The 16183-nt window shown below is 36.7% G+C and overlaps 1 protein-coding gene across 1 annotated transcript in view; it reads left to right on the forward strand.

Annotated features, from left to right (window-relative positions):
- COL19A1 (collagen type XIX alpha 1 chain) overlaps positions 1–16183 on the forward strand; it is a 325408-nt gene that overhangs the window by 297200 nt on the left and 12025 nt on the right. The window contains exon 49 of the mRNA XM_010967573.3: positions 6057–6185. Within this exon, the coding sequence (XP_010965875.2) occupies positions 6057–6185 (129 nt within the window). The remainder of the gene's footprint in view (positions 1–6056; positions 6186–16183) is intronic.

A 16183-nucleotide genomic window follows, 5' to 3' on the forward strand; every position in this document is an offset into this window, starting at 1 on the left:
AGTTACAATGTGTCCATTTCTGGTGTACAGCACAATGTTTCAGTCATACATATACATACATATATTTGTTTCCATATTCTTTTTCATTATAGGTTACTGCAGTATATTGAATGTAGTTCCCTGTGCTATCATTTGTTTTTTATCTATTTTATATATAGTAGTTAGTATTTGTACATCTCGAAGGGATAAATTGGGTTCTATGCCCTTGAAAATAGCTTACTGTTATTTCGTGGGGATTCAGGAAAGAGTTAAAACAGATACATGTGTTCAATCTACCATCTTTATTTTACTCATGATAACATTTCAAAGCAACATGCTTATGAAGGTGGCTAAGGATTGGGCTGGAGTTAAACATAGCAGCAACAACCCTTAAGTCACAATGAACCACAAAATGAATATGAAGCCACCAAATGATGCTGTGGAATTAATGGTGAAAATGAAATTAGAAAATAATTTTTAAGATATGAAAGGAAATTACTCTTCTGATATTTTTGCCCATTAGGAAGTAACTGTATCTAAACTTGGTTTCCATATTTGAGAGTTGTATGGAAACCAAAAATAGACTCACAAATAATGAAAATAAACGGTGGTTACTGGGTGGCGGGGGGCGGAAGCAAGGAGAGGGATTAGGATTTGGGATTAACAGAGACAAATTACTGTATATAGAATAGATAAACAACAAGGACCTGCTGTATAGCACAGGGAACTATATTCAATTTCTTGTAATGATCCATAATGGAAAAGAAACTGAAAATATATGTGTGTGTGTTTGCTACCGGGAAGAGGGGAACAAAAGTTACCTCGGTTCTTAGTCACCCGAAAAAAAATGAATTTTTAGTAAGAGACAGAAAGCATAATATAAACAGAAGATTTTATTAGTAAAGTAAAAAGGTAGTAAAATATGGTACACTGCTGAGGACTGGGGGCGGGCCAACCCAAGAGAGGAAAAAACGGTGCAGCTCCTTTGTTTCTTTTGTCTTCTGTCCTGGCTTAGGCAGGGTTTTGTGATTGATTGATTTGCAGCTCAGTTCCTTGTGCTCAGGCACACCCATCCCTTTTGCGCATGTTCTTACCCATGATGCACACAGAGAAACCTGTGGGAGGGGGCTCAAACTGCAATGTTAATTACATTGTAATGAGCATTGGGTCAGGTTAAGCCGGCTCCTCCTCTCTACCACACAGCCACAGCAGCATTGGGGCTGGCTTCTTTGCTGGCCCTCATTTAGAGAAAGTGAAAGTTTTTGGAGCCCCTTATCCTGAGTGCAGATGTACTGTTATTTTCTGGGTTGCTCCTTCCTCCTCCTCTCCCCATGCCCAGTGCTCATTTCTATCTGACTGCCTAACCTATGTATGTATCTATATGTATAACAGTCTCTTTGCTGTACACCTGAAACTAACATTGTAAATTGACTACACTTCAATAAAAAATAATTTTTTAAAAGGGGAAAAAAAAGATTATGGAGAAGCCCTGGAAGAGTGGAACCAAAAGGTGATTTACGAAACAGATTTACCAAGGCTATGAGGAAAAGTTATTTAACCTGAAGCCTAAGCGGTAACCATACGATCAAGTATAGGACTGATTTCCCAAGAGAAATGCTCATTAACTACCCTCTGTTTCCACAATGGGCTAACAAAAGAAAATAAGTTGAAGCTGTACCAAGAAAATGGGTGATCGAACATTTGAATGGGCAATAGGAGAAAAAGAGAGATTTCTCTCTTTGAAAATATTTACACATTCTACCTGTGAAAAAGAAGGTAGACATAGGCCAGATGACATCTGAATGCCCCTTCCTTCTCCGTATCATGTACTTTCCCATCACATTAATATTAATGTCTGCATTATGTTAATGAGCCCTTTCTCCAAGGAAGGCAAGCCATTGGTCTCATTTGTTACGACTGCTATGGGTTTGCCTGGACAGACAGAATATGTGTGTTTGGTCTATGCAAGCTCCTGCCTGAACTCTTCAATTTCCTGCCTCATTAGAAAGCACAGCCAAAAAACAGTTTAATGGACCAAAGATCCCTGAAAACAGAGGAAAAGCAATTAAGAATACAGGTCTTTACAATTTATTTAGTGGCTCAGAAACTTACTATTTTAAATTATGGACCATGGAGTAGGATTCAGAGGAAGTAATCACCCTTATGCTAAATAACTATTTCTGAGTGTATCTTAAAGCTAAATAATTTACAGCCAGAAGTCATTATTTAAAGGAATTTTCTGTTTTACTAAAAATATTTAAAAGCACCCAAAGCAAATTACTTATAAATTCAACCCATGTGTTAGAGAGGACAAATTAGTACTGTGAATATTTATGTTTAGACGTTGAAGGTATTCAAAGGAATAGGTCCCGAATTAAGGGAAAATGTACTGAAATATATATCTATCTTTTAAGTGAAAAATAGCAAATAATATGCAGTTTCAAACTGTCATTGGATTCAATTGGATTCAACTGATCATTGGATTTCATATTTGTTTATAAAACACCCAGTTTACAATGTAATATAATAAAGATATACTTCTATTCAATGTGATGATTTGCAGAAGTATATATATTAATTGCAAATTTGTTTTATCTGTTGTTACTGGAAACAAATGTATTAACATCAGCCAAGCCTGTCCCAGGTGAATAGTCAGATGGCAAGTTTTGCAGGAAAGCCAGCGACTTAATGTCATTGTTAGGGATGACTCGTCAGATCCTCATTGGTCACCATCATCGCTGTCAATCAACCCACACCAGAGATTCTGGTCCTGTAGGTGTAGTAATTTTTCTGCTCTGCTTGCTTTGTGATTTGAGGGTGTGAGTATAGGGTGATTGCTCTTTTGGCAATTCCAGCTACTGCTCCACATTTGTTGGGGCTTTTCCCTTAATAATTTTATTTGAAAAGAATTTTTGTTTTATTTCTTAAATAATATATGGGACTACATTTTTAAGCAAAATTTTTATTGAAAGCCCATTGCAAAACAGGTTTTAGTCAGGAATAATTTACTCTCTATCAAAAATTTGTAAAACATACGTATCTGAGTGAAATGTGTCTTTGAAGTTCAACTAAATAAACTAAACTGAGTGAAAAAAAAAAAAAAAAACTGGAGAAGATTGAGATAACCCTACAGGGTCTGCATGATTTGGCTTTCGTATTTTCTAACTGGCAGCCAGACTCTACAATGTTACTGTCATTTAGTCCTTATTTGCAAAATAAACACAATTTCATCAGTAGAACATTTTTCTGGAAGATTTATCTGCCCCAAACCTATGCTGATTTTTTCACATCAACTCTAGCTGTATCTTTGAAAAATTAGTTTTGCAAATGAAAACATTTGAATTTGCTTTTTACAGAAAGTATGTGAAAAGAAAAACGTGTCGTTACTTTTTTTCTGTCACAGCAAAAAGGAGATGCCTCCCTCCAGTTTTCTATTTTAAATCTAGTTATGTATATATTAGATTAGTTAAAAATGAGCTATACAAAATATAAACAAACCAAGCAAATTGAACCATATTCAATTTCTTTAATAAGCTATAATGGAAAAGAATCTGAAAATGTATATATATGTATGTGTGTATTTGTATAACTGAATCACTTTGCTGTACACCTGAAACTAACATTGTAAATCAACTACCCTTCAATAAAAAATAAAATTAAAAAATACAGAATCCAATGATAGATTGTATTTATCATGGATGCCGGATGAAATTGTGTTAATGATTTTACCAAAATTAGTTCCACATAGTGGTAAATTATCGAATATGCTTTTGAGGTGAAATTTAACTGAACAATGGTCTTATGTGGGATTAATAATAACCAAGAATTCTATAATAACAATTGTAACCCTGAAGTTGATTATTTTAAAAATGTAATCCTGAGAATAATTATAAAACAAATTTCTAGTTATTAAAATAAAGCTTATCAGCAGATAATCTTATAAAAATATGGATAATAGTTCTTACTGAAGTCATCATCTCTCTCAGGCTCTCCCCATGATTTCTGGACAAGAGCGCTTAAAGCAGAAAGCATTAATTGGCCAATACAAGGCCCTGCTTACAGAGAATGTTTAATTTAGTGAGTAATATGTCTTATTTAGGAATTTTAGAGTGAAAAATTCTGTTTTATATTTTCACATTTACATTTTATGAAGTTCCTCATTTTCCAAATCCTTTAAATGTTATGAGTTATTAATGTATCAGTCTTCTACGATGTATTGACACTTTTGTTGACTTTTTAATAAGTCTCTAAGTATTGACATTTGTATGTCTCCTGTAAGTATACCCTCCCAGCCCAACAACCGGGCTCACCCTGAGGAAGCACCTTTGCACAGCCCTCCATGCCCGTCCTGGCCTCTTTCTATAGGACCCAGATGAACAGCGCTGGGCTCCAAGCAATCTGGCGGACGAACAAGGGCAGATGACAGTAACGTGACCTTGAGAAGGCAGCATTGCAGATTTAGGGCATATTCAGTTGTTTAAGCTCACAGCACTCAACACTGACAGAAGAGTTTTAAATGTTCTGGATAATTTGTCAACTTCCTGTAACTTGCATCTTCTTAGTTTCAATGTTTTCCTGAGGTTCACAGAAATGTATAGCGTTTTTGTTTTGTTTTGTTCTTTTTTTTTTTTTTTGCTGTCTTCACTCTGCCATTGGAATTCCATGGGACCATGAGTCTACACCAATACTGCATGCGTTCCTTTGGCTAAAGGAGACGTCCTTCCTACTAAAACCTTGGCTGAATAATGGAACTAACTGGAACTAAAAATCAAACCAGAAAAAAAATGAATAATATTGAGGGTTATAATAGGGTATTTTATTTTTATAGTATTTAATTTTTTATAGTATTTAATTTTTAATTTGTGTACCACAAAGTGATTCAGTTATACATATATATATATATATATACATATATATATATATACACACATATGGATTTTCATATTCTTTTTCATTGTAGGCTATTATAAGGTATTGAATATAGTTCCCAAAACATTTGCTTTAGAAGCATAAGTTAATTTTTGACAAAGTAAAATACTAGTCCAGTGTAGAATTTAACAGTGCAGTGAAATCATAGGGAATATGAAGCCAATGATCATCTTCTCAATAAATAAACCTCTCTATCAATAATGCAATTTTGTTCAAGGATACAAAGTGCCACATACTATGTGAGTTATTTCTTGCTGCAGAAGACAGTATCTCAAAACTTTAGTGGCTTAAAACAGCAGCATTTGTTATTATGTATTTGCTGCTGCTCAGGGACTGAAAGGGTTGCTTAGTGATGTGGTTCCGGCTCAGAGCCTGTCATGAAGTCTCATTCAGGATGTCGGCCAGAGCTGAACTCATCCGAGGGCTCAACTGGGGCCAGAAGATCCACTCCCAGTTTCACTCACTTGGCTATTGGCAGGTGGCTCCAGTTCATCACCATGTGGGTCTCTCCATGGGACTGCCAGAGGGTCCTCACTACATGGCAGCTGGCTTCCCCCAGAGTAAGAACGTAAAAGAGAAACCACCAGGAAGCCATGAGCCTTTCATGACTCAGTCTCCATACTGGCACACTCAATCCTGCCTTTCTTCTGTTTGTTAGAAGTGAAAAGGAAGTCCAGCCCACACTCAAGAATAGGGGAAGGAGGCTCTTCCTAATTCCATTTGTAAGGGAGTGTTAAAGACTTTGTGAACTTATTTTAAATCACCACACACACATTCACAACATTGCTGGAAACTGGCTTCAATTGATTATTACAACCATTTGTTCATGTGAACCTAAATTCTCTTCACAAGTCATGACCAGAAGTTAATTAGGTGCTAGGATGTTGTCCCTTAGATTGGCTACATCTCTGGAGCCCTGGAAGTTCTCAAAAGGACTGGTCTGTATCCATATTCAAACAACTTTGTACAGTCTGTTTTATTTGAATAGTCAAAAAAAAAAATCTCGACTGGTTGGTAAACTAGATATGACTGAATTGAAAACCAAATAACTTCTTTGGTTGAATTTCCTGTAAAAAATACTTGAAAACTTTTGACATAAAAAGTGTCTCTGTAACATGATGTGTTGTTTTCCCCTTTCATCAATGTAGAGAGGATGGCTGTGTTCCTGTCCCAGCTCAAGCTACCAGCAGCAATGTTGGCTGCCCAGGCCCATGGGAGGCCTGGTCCGCCAGGAAAGGATGGGTTACCTGGGCCACCAGGAGACCCTGGCCCTCAAGGTAAGTCTTCAAGGATGATATATGTTTACCAGCTCTTCAACTCTCAGTATTTATAAGATGCTAATCACAGTTAAGACATAAATTTAGATATATGTAAATTTAGATATATTTATATATATATATAAATTGTATGTAATTTATATATATTTAAAATATATATATAATGTATGTATTTTATAAATTATATATGTAACTATATACTGATTTAATATAGAAGATCTTGTTAATAGTTGACATTCTAGAAATAGGTTTTGAACTATTACTCCTTCAAATTTAAAATTGATAATTATCTGCCAATCTAAATGCATTTAATAATAATATTTGTCATGACAATAACAGCAATAATATATGCTTATTTATCATTATTATCTGGGAATCTCTGAGTTGCTTATGCCTTGCTGTTAATACAAGCAGACCACAAGAATCCTCATCTTAGTCATCTTAGCATCTTAAGGAACCTGAGGGAAAGGTCTTAAGAGCTGCTACTGTAACTAGTGACTCGGGTCCAAAATACATCTTGGAGAAATTTTAGAATCCTTTTTCTTCTTCTGTAAAAGTGGTGAATGGTAACTTGAATTTTTTAAAAATTTCTCGTGTAGTTTCTAAACTTTTTTAAAGCAAAGCTTTATTCAAATTGGCCAAAAATTTTGCTCCACTGATGACAGCTTGACAAGAGATGTGATCTTTGGTGTAGCTTGACTCAGTTAAGCTGGCAGGGCCATTTTCTAGAAATGTGATTGGCAATCAGCAGAGGGGCCGAATAGACCCTGGCTTGGAAGAGTCACAGCTCTGGCAAGGAAATGTTGAATCCAGTGAGTGCGCACCATGAAAGATAAGACCAGGAAAACTGCTTTCCGTGGGTTACATAGAGAAACTCCTCCTTGGAATAAACAAAAACTTGTGTAAAGGAGAGAAGAGAAAGTTGACGCCAATATCACACAGGGATACAGTTCAAAATACTGTGTATGCAGAGAATTATTTTCCTTTCACTAGTTCACTCTCCTTTGACTACTTCTCAGTTTTCTGGAGGAAGTGCCCCCAAGGTGCCCTCCCTTACCTGAGAATGCCCCCTGAAGGGTGACCCAGTCACAGGGTTTGTTAGGATCCTTTGTACAATCGAGACGGACCAGGGTTCAGGTTTAGTCAGTCACTCCAGTTGACCTGACTGACCATCCTTTCTACCTTTCCCTTAGGTCATAGAGAGGTTTGGCAGGTAGCTGGAAGAAAAAGTGGGGAAGCAGGTGTAGCCTTCTGTGTGGATCATTGGGCAGAGGGTGGTTAATTATTTTCTTTTGCTAGTTGGGTCGGTTGTGAATTCAGAGTGTAGGAGATGGGGAAGAAGAGCTTGAAAGGCCATCTGAAGATGTTTGATACCTCAAACCATGTGAAGGACCAACACTACTAACATCAATAGGAGAAAAATCTTATACAGATGCTTCTACAGGAGAAGAATCTTGGACAGCAGCGAGCTAAGAGAACAAGAGCAGGGGAAAGTCAGGAGAGCAAGGAAAACCGTTCTGAACTGGAGTCACCCATCCACACAAACACCTGTCTCAGGCTCCCTCCTGTGCTGGGAAGGCCCGTCTGGAAGGCTCTCGGGCAGAGGCATGCCACATCAGGAGTGTTACTGCAGCTTTTGGAAACGAGGCCTCTGTTCTCCACTCAGCTGACTTTCCCTTCTGCAAAAGATTCCTCTAGATTTATCTGCTGTGCAGCCAAGATCTTATTGACTCCTTCTCCTCCTGATGGGGCTATCAGTGCAATTCTTGAACTGGAAGGACTTCCCCATATGATGTCCAACCTTTTCCTTTTCTTCTTTTGTTCTCTTCTTGTGATCTTGTAACTATCTTTAGTATTAAGCTTGGATTCCTTTTTCTTTTTTGTGTGTATATTATAGACTTTTGGTTTGCAGTTACCAAAAGGTTTTGATATAGCACTCTAGATAGATAATAATAATAATAATAATAATAATTATTATTATTATTATTATTATTATATATGATTGCTTTAAGTGACTGAGCTCTTAATTTCAAATGCATTTTAAACATCCTGCATTTGGACTCTCCTCCCTTCGTGAATTTGACATCATATTTTATATCTAATTGTTTTGTGTATCCGTTAGTTGCTTGTTGTAGATACAGATGACTTCACTACTCCTGTCTTTTGACCTTCCTCCTAGCTTGTGTGTGGATGCCGTCCTACGTTTACTGTATGTTTGCCTTTACCGGTGGGCTTTTCCATTTCGCAGTTTTCTTGTTTCTAGTTGTGGCCTTTTCTGCCTAGAGAAGTTCCTTTAGCAGTTGTTGTAAAACAGGTTTGGTGGTGCTAAATTCTTTTAGCCTTCGCCTGTCTGTAAAGCTTTTGATTTCTCCATCAAATTTGAATGAGTATTCTTGGTTGTTGGTTTTTTTCCCTTTCATCACTTTGAATAGATTGTGCCACTCCCTTCTGGACTCTCGAGTTTCTGCTAAGAAATCAGCTGACAGTTTTATGGGAGTTCCCTTCTATGTTATTTGTCGCTTTTCCCTTGTTGCTTTTAATATTCTCTCCTTATCTTTGATTTTTGACATTTTAATTGTAATATTTCTAGGTGTGTTACTCTTAGTGTTGATCTTGTACAAGAATCTCTGTGTTTCCAGAACTTGGGTAACTGTTTCCTTTCCCGAGTTAGGGAAGTTTTTAGCTATCATCTCTTCAGATATTTTCTCAGGCCCTTTCTCTCTCTCTCCTCCTCCTGGGACCCCTATAATGCGAATAAATTAACACCTTGATGTTGTCCCAGAGGTCTCTTAAACTATCATCATTTCTTTTTCTTTTTTCTTTTTTCTGTTCTGCAGTAGTGATTTCCACTACATATGATTTCCAACTTTTTAAAAAGCAGTTTAGTAAAATTGACAAAACTTTTGTCCCACCAGAGGGTTTCTGACAATAGACATATCCTGATTATAACTCAGGTGTCTTCTCAACTTTTGTGTGATATTTCCTTTTCAGTATTTGTTAAATGCCAGAAATGTGGCTGAAAAATAAAACTTGTGAAAGACTGGATTCATTTTCAAGGAATATTTGCCTGTAGTCATGCTATACTGATTATCCTGCCTAAGGACTCTGGAAAATCTTACTGTAGGAAAAAAAAAAAAGGGCCACTGTTTGATTTTTGGTGCCTCACCAGCAGTTGACAGGACCTGGAAGGTTTTTCTCTGGTAGATAAATGAATATGAAGTGATCAGAAGATAAAGTGATGCATATAACTTCAAAGCTTTGCTCTGCTCAATCTAAAAGTTTTCTCAAAAAGGAAAAAAAATTCATATAAAACTGTTACCCTTGTGACCATGCAAACCTCAGAGGCTGTTGGTAGAATTAGTCCTCCTCCTGATACAGCATGACTGAGTTTGAGGAAAGGCTGAAGTGAAAAATCCCGCAAAGAAAGGGAAATGGAATGTGAGCCTTGAGCGTGAGGCCATGTGTTCTGTCCACTCACAAATTCAGAAATTTCCAAAAGGGATTTTTTTTTCAGTGTTTTTCAAGAAAGAAATTCATTTTCATTTGAAATGAAGTGGTTTGGTTTGAAATATGCACTATAGAATGAGTCCTTTAGTATCTTACTATCTTTGGGGAAGGACAAAAATTTAAAGGTGTGAAGGAAAAATACTGCAAACCATATAGGTAAACAAAGAACGCTGAAGCCATCAAGTCATCAGCAGCTGCCGCCACCCCACAGTGAAGACAAGCCTGCAGCCCGGCCTCTAAAGCCTCTCACAATGGTGCACCCTGAGGGGACTCAGAATAAGAAAGGACAGGATACTGGCCCTAGATAGCTATGTGCTTGTCAAAGGAATGAATTCAGTGAGCCCAAATGTTTGCTTCCTCCCATACATAGAAAAGCACTAAATTCTTTAACTTGAGATGCCTGGTTTTCTTCGTTAACCAGTAATCCTTTAAAACCTACAGCCAGCATAGTACTCAACGGTGAAAAACTCAAAAGCTTCCCTCTAAAATCTGGGACAAGACAAGGATGCCCACTATCACCAGTCCTATTCAAAATAGTCTTGGAAGCCCTAGCCACAGCAATCAAGCAAAAGAGAGAAATGAAAGGGATCCAAATTAGAAAAGAAGAGGTGAAAGTGTCACTATATGCAGATGACATGATACTATATATAGAAAACCCTAAAAGGTCCACACAAAAACTGCTAGAACTAATCGAAGAATTTAGCAAGGTAGCCGGTTACAAGATTAACATTCAAAAATCAGTTGCATGTCTTTACACTAATGATGAATCAACAGAAAAAGAAAGTAAAGAAACAATCCCCTTTAAAATAGCATGCAAAGTAATAAAATACTTAGGAGTAAATCTACCAAGGAGGTGAAAGACTTATACATGGAAAACTATAAACCATTAATGAAGGAAATTAAAGAAGACTTAAAAAAATGGAAAGATATCCCATGCTCCTGGATTGGAAGAATCAATATTGTTAAAATGGTCACACTGCCAAAGGCAATCTACAGATTTTATGCAATCCCTATCAAATTACCCAGGACATATTTCACAGAACTAGAACAAGTCATAACAAAATTTATATGGAACCATCAAAGACCTAGAATTCCCAAAGCATTACTGAAGAGAAAGAAAGAGGCTGGAGGAATAACTCTCCCAGACTTCAGACAATACTACAGAGCTGCAGTCATCAAGACAGCATGGTGTTGGTACAAAAACAGACATGTGGACCAATGGAACAGAACAGAGAGCCCAGAAATGAACCCACAAACTTTTGGTCAACTAATCTTTGACAAAGGAGGCAAGAATATACAATGGAATAAAGACAATCTCTTCAGCAAATGGTGTTGGGAAAGCTGGACAGCAGCATGTAAAACAATGAAGCTAGAGCACTCCCTTACACCAGACACAAAAATAAACTCAAAATGGATCAAAGACTTAAACATAAGACAAAATACAATAAACCTCCTAGAAGAAAATATAGGCAAAACATAATCTCACATACATCTGAAAAATGTTCTCCTAGGGCAGTCTACCCAAGAAATAGAAATAAAAGCAAGAATAAACAAATGGGACCTAATTAAACTTATAAGCTTCTGCACAACAAAGGAAACCATAAGTAAAACAAAAAGACAACCTATGGAATGGGAGAAAATTTTTGCAAATGAAACTGACAAAGGCTTAATCTCCAGAATATATAAGCAACTCATACAACTTAAGAAAAAAACAAACAACCCAGTCCAAAAATGGGCAGAAGACCTAAACAAGCAATTCTCCAAGGAAGACATACAAATGATCAATAGGTACATGTAAAAATGCTCAATTTCACTAATTATCAGAGAAATGCAAATCAAAACTACAATGAGGTATCCCTTCACACCAGTCAGAATGGCCATCATTCAAAAATCTACAAATGACAAATGCTGGAGAGGCTGTGGAGAAAAGGGAACCCTCCTACACTGCTGGTGGGAATGCAGTTTGGTGCAGCCACTGTAGAAAACAGTATGGAGATTCCTCAAAAGACTAGGAATAGACTTACCATATGACCCAGGAATCCCGCTCCTGGGCATATATCCAGAAGGAAACCTACTTCAAAATGACACCTGCACCCCAATGTTCATAGCAGCACTATTTACAATAGCCAAGACATGGAAACAGCCTAAATGTCCATCAACAGATGACTGGTTAGAGAAGATGTGGTATATTTATACAATGGAATACTATTCAGCCATAAAAACTGACAACATAACACCATTTGCAGCAACATGGATGTTCCTGGAGAATGTCATTCTAAGTGAAGTAAGCCAGAAAGAGAAAGAAAAATACCATATGAGATCGCTCATATGTGGAATCTAAAAATAAAAATAATAATAATAAATAAATAAATGCAAAATAGAAACAGACTCATAGACATAGAATACAAACTTTTGGTTGCCTGGGGGGTGGGAAGGGACAGACTGGGATTTCAAAATGTAGAGCAGATAAACAAGATTGTACTGTGTAGCACAGGGAAATATATGCAGGCTCTTGTGGTGGCTCACAGCAAAAGAGAATATGACAATGAATCTATGTATATTCATGTTTAACAGAAAAATTGTGCTCTACATTGGAATTTGACACAACATTGTAAAATGACTATAACTCAATAAAAAAAAAGTTTTAAAAAGTTAATAAATAAGAAATACTTCAGACCTTAAAAAAAAAAAAAACAAGTAATCTGTTAGTGTTCCAACTACCTGGTCTTTGTTGTAAAACTCCTATATATCCTAGCTCCTCCCCTACCTCTTCGGAGCTGTCCCTCAGAGCGGTCTGAGAGGCTGTCATCCTGGGAGTCCTCAGCATTGTCCACCAAATAAAACATAACTCTCAACTTTTAATCTGTGCATTTATTTCATTCAACAAAGCGGTCTCATAAAGTTTCATGTGCTTATCTGAGAAGCAGGAGACATGTAGGGAGCAGTGAGACCATTGTTGTGAGACTACCGACATGCCTCGGAGACAGTGTGGGGCTGGTTCCAGACCACCACCATAAAGAAAGTTAATCTTGTGGATTTTGTTTCCCAGTGCATATGAAAGTTATGTTTACACTACACTGTGGTCTATTAAGTGTGCAATAGCATTATGTCTAAAAAAACAATGTCCATACCTTAATTAAAAATTACTTTATTGGGGGAGGGTACAGCTCAGTGGTAGAGTGTATGCTTAGCATGCACAAGGTCCTGGGTTCAGTCCCCAGTACCTTCATAAAAAATAAATAATAAATAAATAAACCTAATTATCTACCCCCGTTCAAAAAAAACTACAAAAAATTACTTTATTGAAGTAAGTCAGATAGAGAAAGATAAATATCACATGATATCATTTATATGTGGAATCTAAAAAAATGACACAAATGAACTAATTTACAAACCAGAAATAGATTCACAGATGTAAAAAATAAATTTATGATTACCAAAGGGAAAAGGTGGAGAGGGATAAATTAGGAGTTCAGGATTAGAAAATACAAACTATTGTATACAAAATAGGTAAACAATGTCCTACTGTATAGCACAAGGAACTATATTCAATAGCTTGTAATAACCTATAATGAAAAAGAATATGAAAAAGAATGTATGTACATATGTATATGTAACTGCATCACTGTGCTGTACACCAGAATCTAACACAACATTGTCAATCAACTACGCCTCAATTTAAAAACTCAATTTATTGCTAAAAACTGCTAACCATGATCTGAGCCTTCAGCAAGTCATAATCATTTTGCCGGTGGAGGGTCTTGCCTCCGTGTTGATGTCTGTTGACTGAGCAGGGTGGTGGTTGCTGAATTTTGGGGTGGCTGTGGCAATTTCTTAAAAGAAGACAATGATGAAGTTTGCTACATCGATTGACTCTTCCTTTCACAAAAGCCTTAGGTGTTCTTTGGTGGTGTTTGACCGACAGTAGAACGTCTTTCAAAACTGAAATCAGTCCCCTCAAACCCTGCGGCTGCTTTATCAACTAAGTTTACACCACATTCTAAATCTTCTGTTGTCATTTCAACAGTCTCCACAGTATCTTCACCAGGAGTACATTCTGTCTCAAGAAACCACCTTCTTTGCTCATCCATAAGAAACAGCTCTTCTTCCATTCAAGTTTTATCATGAGACTGCAGCGATCCAGTCCCATCTTCAGGCTCCACTTCTAAGTCTAATTCTCTTGCTATTTCCACATCTGCCATTACTTCCTCCATTAAAGATCTAAACCCCTCCAAGTCATCCATGAGGGTTGGCACCAACTTCTTCCAAACTCCTTTTAATGTTGATATTTTTTACCTCTTCCCGTGAATCATGAATGTGCTTATTGGCATCTAGAATGGTGAATCCTTTTTGGAAGCTTTTCAGTTGACTTTGCCCAGCTCCATCAGATGAATTGCTATCTCTGACTGCTACAGCTTTACAAAACGTATTTCCTAAATAATAAGCCTTGAAAGTCAAAATGAGTCTTCAATTGATGGGCTGCAGAAAGGATGTTGTATTAGCAGGCATGAAAACAACACAAATCTTGTCCATCTCTGTCAGGTCTCTTGGGTGACCATGTGCATTGTCAATGAGCAGTAATATTTTAAAAGGAATCTCTTTTTTTCTGAGCAGTAAGTCTCCCAAGTGCGCTTAAAGGATTCAGTAAACCATGCTGTCAACAGATGTGCTGTCATGCAGGCTTTGTTGTTCCATTTATAGAACCATAACAAATATAATAATAATGAAAACCTTTGAAAGATGGTGCCGATAGACTTGTTTGATGCAGGGTTGCTACAGGCCTTCAATTTGTAAAAAAAAAACTCAGTATCTGCAAACTGCGATAAAACCAGATGTGCCTGTATTAGAAGTACACAGTCCAACTTGAAAAGAGGAGATCCTGCTTCTACCAAGATTCTGATAATGAAAACTTGTGGACCCTCTTTCAGAACCCTGATCTTCCTGCAGTGAGAACAGAGGCAACGTGATTCTGAATTGGGTCACCCCACTTGCACTTTTCCTAAATTCCCAAGAGGGGTCACTGTTGACATCTCTTTTTAATTCAAAAGCATTTCCAGACAGTTTTAGATTTTAACCATCCTGTGGTTCTCTGATTATTGCCTTCCTGCCGTGCACTGAGAGGAGTGCTTTCCTTGGTGTCCTTCATTCCCATGTGGGGTCTTCACTGTGGGACCTGGCATGTTCGTGCTGCTGGGGGGTGAGTAAGAACGTTCCACATCAGGGTCAAAGAAGCCCTGAGAAGCATGATCCCACTGGGTTCCCATATATAAAGAAGAAAGGCAAGTTTTTCTAAGAGATCTTATCTTCTTGGGAGAGTTTTTTGAGAAAGAACTTATTTTTATTTACTTATTTGTTTGTTCTAATTTTTGTTAATTTTATTGAGTGTAGTTGACATACAATATTATATTAGTTTCAGGTGTACAACATACTGATTCAACATTTATATACATTACAAATTGATCACAATGGTAAGTCTAGTAACCATCTGTCACCATAAATAGTTATTACAATATTATTGACTATATTTCCTATGTGGTATATTACATTCCTGTAAGTTGTTTATTTTAAAACTGGATATTTGAATCTCTCAATCACTTTCCTCCCCTCTGGCAACCACTAATTTATCCTAGTAACTATGAGTCTGATTCTATACAATTTTGTTTGTTCATTTGTTTTGTTTTTCAGATTCTACATATAAGTGAAATCATACAATACTTGCCTTTCTCCATCTGATAATTTCACTTAGCATAATTCACTCTAGGTCCATCCATGTGGTTGCAAATGGCCAGATTTCTTTCTTTTTATGGCTGAGTAATATTCCATTGTATATATATTTAACCACATCTTCTTCATCCGTTCATCTATCCATGGACATTTAGTCTGCTTCCATATTTGGCTATTGTAAATAATGCTGCAATGAACATTGGAGTGCATGTATCTTTTTGAATTAGTGTTTTCATATTCTAGTATTTTGTGGTGTCATCTCTAGACTTTTCTATATATAGCATCAAGTCATCTGCAAACAGTGACAACTTTACTTCTTCCTTTCCAATTTGAATTCCTTTTATTTATTTTTATTTCTTGTCTGATTGCTGTGGCTAGGACTTCCAATACTGCGTTGATTAAAAGTGGAGAGAGTTGACATCCTTGTTACTGATCTTAGAGGAAATGCATTTAGCTTTTCACTGTTGAGTATGTTAGCTGTGGGTTTATCATAATGGCCTTTATAATGCTGATATATGTTCCCTCTATGCCCACCTTCTGGAACATTTTTCTTATAAATGGATGTTAAATTTTGTCAAAAGCTTTTTCCGCATCTATTGAAATGACCATATGATTTTTATTCTCCAGTTTGTTAATGTGATACATCACATTGATTGATTTGTGGCTTTGATCATGATATATCATCCTTTTAATGTTTGTTATATTCAGTTTGTTAATATTTTGTTGAGAATTTTTTGCATCTATATTCATCAGGGGTCTTGGCCTGT

The sequence above is a fragment of the Camelus bactrianus genome, chromosome 8, assembly GCF_048773025.1.
Source record: "Camelus bactrianus isolate YW-2024 breed Bactrian camel chromosome 8, ASM4877302v1, whole genome shotgun sequence".
Lineage (NCBI taxonomy): Eukaryota > Metazoa > Chordata > Mammalia > Artiodactyla > Camelidae > Camelus > Camelus bactrianus.